General features: G+C 48.0%; 1 protein-coding gene across 3 annotated transcripts in view; it reads right to left on the bottom strand.

Annotated features, from left to right (window-relative positions):
• The window catches only part of GATAD2A (GATA zinc finger domain containing 2A), a 48,428-nt gene that overhangs the window by 6,548 nt on the left and 35,587 nt on the right, over nt 1-6,293 (bottom strand). For 2 of the 3 annotated variants that reach the window (XM_035890634.1, XM_035890633.1), the window contains 2 exons: nt 3,900-4,029; nt 3,291-3,422 (listed from right to left, as the gene is read on the bottom strand). In XM_035890634.1, coding sequence (XP_035746527.1) covers nt 3,291-3,422; nt 3,900-4,029 — 262 coding nt within the window. Of the gene's footprint in view, nt 1-1,673; nt 1,764-3,290; nt 3,423-3,899; nt 4,030-6,293 lie in introns of all 3 variants that reach the window. The other variant, XM_035890635.1, reaches the window with a different exon arrangement.

The raw sequence follows: 6,293 nt of genomic DNA on the forward strand, positions 1-6,293 counted from the left end.
TGCAGACCGCTAACGCTACGCCATCGAGCCCGAGAAGCACTCAGTGCTCCAGAGCACCAAACCTCTCCATCCTATCCACGTGGCTTTACTTGCCACTTCCCTCACTCAAGCCCCAGACTGACCATCTGGGTGAGTGAAAGCTTCCAAAAACACTGGAGCTAAACTTCTGTGAGCTACCATGTGTAACCACACGCACGGATTTAGGCAGGTGGGAACTTTTATCCGCTTCTGTCACGCCTTTCCATTGAAGACCAAATGTTAACTCAACTCCTACACACAGGAATTAGTAGAGCTTTTACAGTCAAACAAAAGCAGTTGGAGGTGAGGTTAATTTGCCCAAACACCGCAAATTAGACAGAATAACTTCAATTCTGGAGTCTTAGCTCTCTGCTCTGTCCAACCGAAGGTTCATTGTCTGATTGCTGAAGATTTAACTCGTGGTCCAGTTCCTCTGAAAGTGCTGTCTTCAGTGAAGGCAACTCGCCTCGAGGAAGAGATTACTCCAACTGCCAGATTGCTTTAGGCTTTGTGAATGTTCCCCAAATGGGTCGCAAATTCACCCCTCCCCTCGAGTATCGCGTTCTAGGGGATTTTGAAATGAAGAGTTGCCATTTTCCAAGTGAAAGCATTTTGTGCTGAAGCAGTTTTGAAATTTGTTTCGAGTTAGCCCAAGGTAAATAACCCGAAATGTTTTACATCCAAAAGCAAAACAAGACACTAGACTCAAGAGGAAGATTGGGTTGATAGATGTCAATTGCCTCTGCTTTATTTTTTTTTTTTCTTCCCCCAGGCTTTCCAACATTTCATTTAATTTAGTCTGAACCAAGATCTTTCCTACCATCGTGTGCCATTCAGCCACCAAGCCAAAAGAGAAAATCATGTGATTCACTCAGCTCTCGCAGTTAATCACACTGAGGGCACAATTATGTCTCTCGAGGGTACGGCAACAGGCTGCCACAATATTTCTATGACATAGCTCCACGGCATCCTCTTTCGCCAGAGGTCGTTAGTACTAGCATGGATGTATTTATCAGCAGAGTGGATCAGGATGAACAGCCACTGAAAGATAAGCTTACGGGAGTTATCTCCGTGTGACATCCTACTTTTATCTCCCACCCCAGCCATTCTTACAAAGCTTATAGCGGGGTTTCGGGAGTTAAAAAAAATAAATTCCACCTGGCTCCAAGCCATTAATGTGATGGGACTGTCTTTCCTACGCTGTGCACCTTTGTCTCTGCTCCGTGCCCTAAACCTGGCAGCCTGGCCCGCCCCACTGACCTGGAGGGACGGCTTGCCAGCAGGAACACTCTGCGGTCCCCGCACCAAGGGCGGAGGGGTGGCCACAGCACTCCCAGAGGAACCAGCAGGCTGGAAGAGGAAAAACCAGAAAGAAAGCAGACGAGTGTAAGGGTGTAAGCAGAATTACAGAAGCTAAGGGAATAAAAGCGTTTACCTCCTTGCGCCTCAGTAAGAGAATCTTCACGTGTGACACCCTCTTTTGTCCTCCCCCCCCAGCCATTCTTACAAAGCTTATAGCGGGGTTTCGGGAGTTAAAAAAAAATAAATTCCACCTGGCTCCAAGCCATTAATGTGATGGGACTGTCTTTCCTACGCTGTGCACCTTTGTCTCTGCTCCGTGCCCTAAACCTGGCAGCCTGGCCCGCCCCACTGACCTGGAGGGACGGCTTGCCAGCAGGAACACTCTGCGGTCCCCGCACCAAGGGCGGAGGGGTGGCCACAGCACTCCCAGAGGAACCAGCAGGCTGGAAGAGGAAAAACCAGAAAGAAAGCAGACGAGTGTAAGGGTGTAAGCAGAATTACAGAAGCTAAGGGAATAAAAGCGTTTACCTCCTTGCGCCTCAGTAAGAGAATCTTCAAAGACTGTGGTTTTCCCCCTCCCCCATCCCTTTCTTCCTCCAAGCAACTCAACATGCGTATTTAAATGAAGAAATTATTAGGTAAGTAGCGATAAGATTATACCAGGAAAAGAGTCTGTACACCAAAAGCAGAGCAACGGGGAAATCTATTTTAGCAGTCTTAGCTTAGAGCCCGCTTCAGTCTTATCCACCATAACGACGAGTCTCAACTAACTAGGTTCAAGCATAATGAAAAGTGAAAAAAAACTTTAGGAAAAAAAAGACTTCAGGTGTTAAGAAGTTTAGGATATGCCATTTCACCCTAGTTAGTTCAAACATCCAGAGCTCGCTGCTCGGTGTTCAGCAGTGAGCTGAGTGATGCAGGTACTTGCATTAGTTCTAATCCCATCTACTGAAGCAGTCAGAAGGAGAAAGATGCCAATAAAACAACCAAAAGCAGCCAGGAGAGCTGTAGTAACCTCCACCACCTGCACCGTGAAGTGCACTTCCATCTACACATCGCCCCCATTGCAAAAATCCATCAAATCAGCATCACACGCTGTAAAATAAAATCATTTCGTTGCCATTGTTACAGATACTTGAAATTTCGCCTGTGCCTTGATAGCAGCGCGTGGGGTGCTCGCACGCCCCCTCGCCTCCCAACCTCCTCCGCTCTTCTCCCGCCACCCTCCGCCTCTGCCCTTCGGTGCCAGCATGAGCGGAGCGGGCAGCCGCTCCGAGGGCAAGGCAGGCTGTTCTTCCGATGGAAACAGTTCTCCTCCCAGCGCTCTGGATGCTGCACGCGGTTGTGCGAGATGAGGGGTGGGGAGAAAAGAGGAGGAAGGGAAGGGAGTTCAGGGCGGGAGGGCTGAACCGTTCCTTCCAGGGGCTGCCTGGATTTTTGGATGATGAAAGCGTGCAGCTAACCGCAGACTTACTTCACCTGGTAAGACCTGGAATCCAGAGCTGGGCTTCTGCCATGCAGCACAAACACAGCCCTCAGCTGCCAGCTCCCAAAGCCTGGGGTTCAAACGCTTTCACTCTACCTGTCAGCACATCTGGGATGTGCAAGAATCTCCTCCGAATGTGTTTCAGCCATCTCTACGCGGCATTAGGGACTGGAGGGAGTGTTTAATAATGGGAAGTATATTACATTCATAAATGCATCTGAGTTTTAACAAAAAGGTCTTCAGCTTATGAATACAGTTCAGCGGATAAACTGTCTTGGCAAGACAAAAAAGGGAATTCCACAGAAAGGAATGGTTAACAGGATAAACCACTGTGAACTTCATAAAGATTTTATGAAAAGCGAGATATGCTTTACTTGAAAGCGATCTTATGTTCCAAAGGTTATGGCAACCACCACAGTTATTTATATTTCCCTCCCTCCATTTCAAAGGCTGACATGATAAGTATCTGTAGGAAAATAAATACCTTCTGAGTAGTGGTCTCCTTCTGGATTTGACTTTGCCGTAACTTTTTCAATAAAACAAGCTTTGCTTCTTCTAACCGTAGCTCTTCTTTTAGTTGTTTAATCATTCTCTCACGCTCCTCCGGACTACTTTTCTGCAGGGCCGGGTAAGGCAACAGAGGATGGGAAAACGGGGAGGGGGGAGAGGGAAAAGTTAGATACCATACAAGTTACGACAAGAACGCACAGCATTACAATTGTCACGTATGTCTTAATATCACCGACAGGCCTGCAATATATGGACACAAGCTGAGTATGGAGAAAGAACTCAAAGGCAAGAAAAAAAAAAGTTTGAGATATTTTCAGTAGCAAACCAAGTAAACAAAGTCCAATGGAGAGTCAGACCACGAATCTGTGTTACGCCATGCTGAACAAGGGACACGGCGTCCATTAAAAAGACAATTCTGAAATCAGCCTTTAACAGCTTTGAGATGCCCTGCTCGCAAGTCCGTCTTTATCAAACCACGTATCTGCCTGACCCGGTGGCCGCAGGTGCTGTCGCAGGAGCGAGTGCTGCATTTTCTTCTTTCTGGATGCCACAACTTAAAGAGTGTCAAGACAAGACGACTCACCATGAGTGCCTCCGTGTTGGTCTCTTTTAATGCTATTTTTGTTAAACCATTCATTCTAGGGCTAGAAGGTTCATTGTCAGATAACACTATCACGTCCGGTGAGGGGACTCTCTTCTCTCTCTTTATTTCACTGCAAATCAAAAGAAAAATACAGAGAACGAGTTAATAAAAACAAGCAAACAACTACTTCAGGCTGCAAAGGAAAATTATTTACGACCTCCTGCTAGATTAATCCTGAATCTCTCAGTTCTGAATAAATATGGACGAGTTCAATCAATTTCTGCTCTCCTTGTGGATATTAAGCTCCCCCGTTCAAAAGCGTGCCACGAGCCAGGATGCAGCCACAACACATCGGAATGGCGAACTCCTTCAGGTTAGAAGCTTTTCCATCAGCCACTTCACCCCCTAGAAGATACGGAGGCTTTCCAGGGCTCTGCTTGCACCAGGGGGAGACCAGAGCCCACCCCTAATCCAGGGACAAACAGGTCACTTTGCTGCTTCTCTTTAATGTGCTGAAAGGCAACCTGTCCCCCCCCCCTTTTCCTTTTTCCTTTCCTAATGCAAATAGTTGTAAGTTGTGACTTTTCCCCACCCAAGGGACTGAATCTGAAGGAAACCCAACACAAACAGTTCACACCTATTCACTTACCCAAGTTTAAATACTCCATGGTATTATTTTCCTTCTACACCAACACCACTAAATTCTCTGCTATTAAGAGCGGAAGCCCGTAACAGTCTTGCCACAGACGGGCACAGCCACGCAACTGCATCGAAAACCACCGAGACGCGTCCAGGCTTATATCAACTTTAACTCTTTGTTTGGCTTTAATGCTCAGTGTCTTGAGTAATAGCTGCACCTTCCACCTGAATTCCTGACAATAAATCACCTCTTGGCTCCATCGCCTGCGATTACTGTACAAGAACAGAATCTTAAACTCCGGGCACCAAGAGGGACAGAGATGACGCGATGTGGCAACAGGCGCCCGTGCCTCTCCTCTGCTGCGCAGGCTGGTAACTCGCAGATCACCGCTGGTACCAGGATTTGGGATTTCAAAGGACGGAGCCTAAGTATTTCAGAGCAAGGTTTCCAGCATGTGATGCCTGGGAGGTTTAGCAGCAGCTTCACAGGAACGGGACAGCAAAGTCTTCCGCACTGCCCAGGAGACAATAACGGTGCTTGAGAAAAGGCCAGCAGCAAGAATTTTAGGAGAGTATAACCCAAGCAATCGTTTTGTTTCTCTTGTAACCCAAAGCCAGAAGCAGGGACAGGGAAGTTTAGAGTGAGGGCGTTCTGGCTGACACTGATGCATTAGACAAAATGTATAAAGAACTTGTATCCAGCCAGACAAAGCAAATATTTAAGTGTGGTTTGTGTTTTTCACAAATAAGAGATGTGGCGTATGAGTTTTTTTACTTTTAAATATCAGGCAATTACTTCTTGGACTAAATAACAGTTCCTAGACTTGACTGATACACCGCATCTATTAGGAATTCAGTGATTAACAAAAATTAATCCTTATTATCTCATTTAGTGATGCAAAGGATATACACAGCTCCTCAGTGCCGTTATGCACTGTGAACCCTGGTAAGCTCTGCCACCCCCCCCCTTCAGTGAACGCTCAGGGCACGTCAAATGGTGTTTTGGATACTGCAAAACCAGCCTCACACACTGCAAAACACAACTTTTAAAATTCAGTTTCCATGCTCATGGAAAAGAAGAAAGTAGAGTGTCCTCTAGAGGGCACAGCAAGCCAGTAAACTGGAGTCCCTTAAACTCTGAGGCTGTTTTAAAATGAGCAGTGGCACAGGTGAAGTGTTTCCAGCTTCTTCCTGTACCCAAATGCACCCAACTGGCTTGGGTTGCTCCTAGCAGGGAGGTAACGGGGTCGGGCCAAGCTCTACTGGCTCGGTAAACTTCTCCCGAGAGCGGTGAACATCGGGCGGGCAGGGGACGTGTCGACGTGCCGAGCTCGCCAGCGCTGAGCCCCTTTCGGGTGGCAGCTGGAGCAGCTGAAGGGCTGAGACTCAGCGGGGGTCAAGCGCTGACCATTCCCCCTCCAACTTTAAGGTTAAATCCCTCATGACTAGCACAGACAGTTACGTTACCTAAAAAGCTGTGGTTCACATAAACGTGGGGATGTGAGCAGCCAGTGTTGGCGACCTGAACCAGCCCGCTCCCGAAACACAAGGGCTCCTCTCGCCAGCTCCACCCTGGAACCGGCCCGCAGGGAGGGAAGCTGCGAAGAGCTACGGGGCCAACGCGTCACAACCCGAGCGCATCCTCAGCGCGAGGTGATGTGGAGGATTTTATTCGGCTACTGATGGTAACTCTCCCAGGGGCGACGCTTCGCCCCCTCTGCCAGCAGCGGCGAGAGCAGCCCGGCTGCCGTCGGG

The sequence above is a fragment of the Egretta garzetta genome, unplaced genomic scaffold, assembly GCF_000687185.1.
Source record: "Egretta garzetta isolate BGI_Z169 unplaced genomic scaffold, ASM68718v1 scaffold683, whole genome shotgun sequence".
Taxonomy (NCBI): Eukaryota; Metazoa; Chordata; class Aves; order Pelecaniformes; family Ardeidae; genus Egretta; species Egretta garzetta.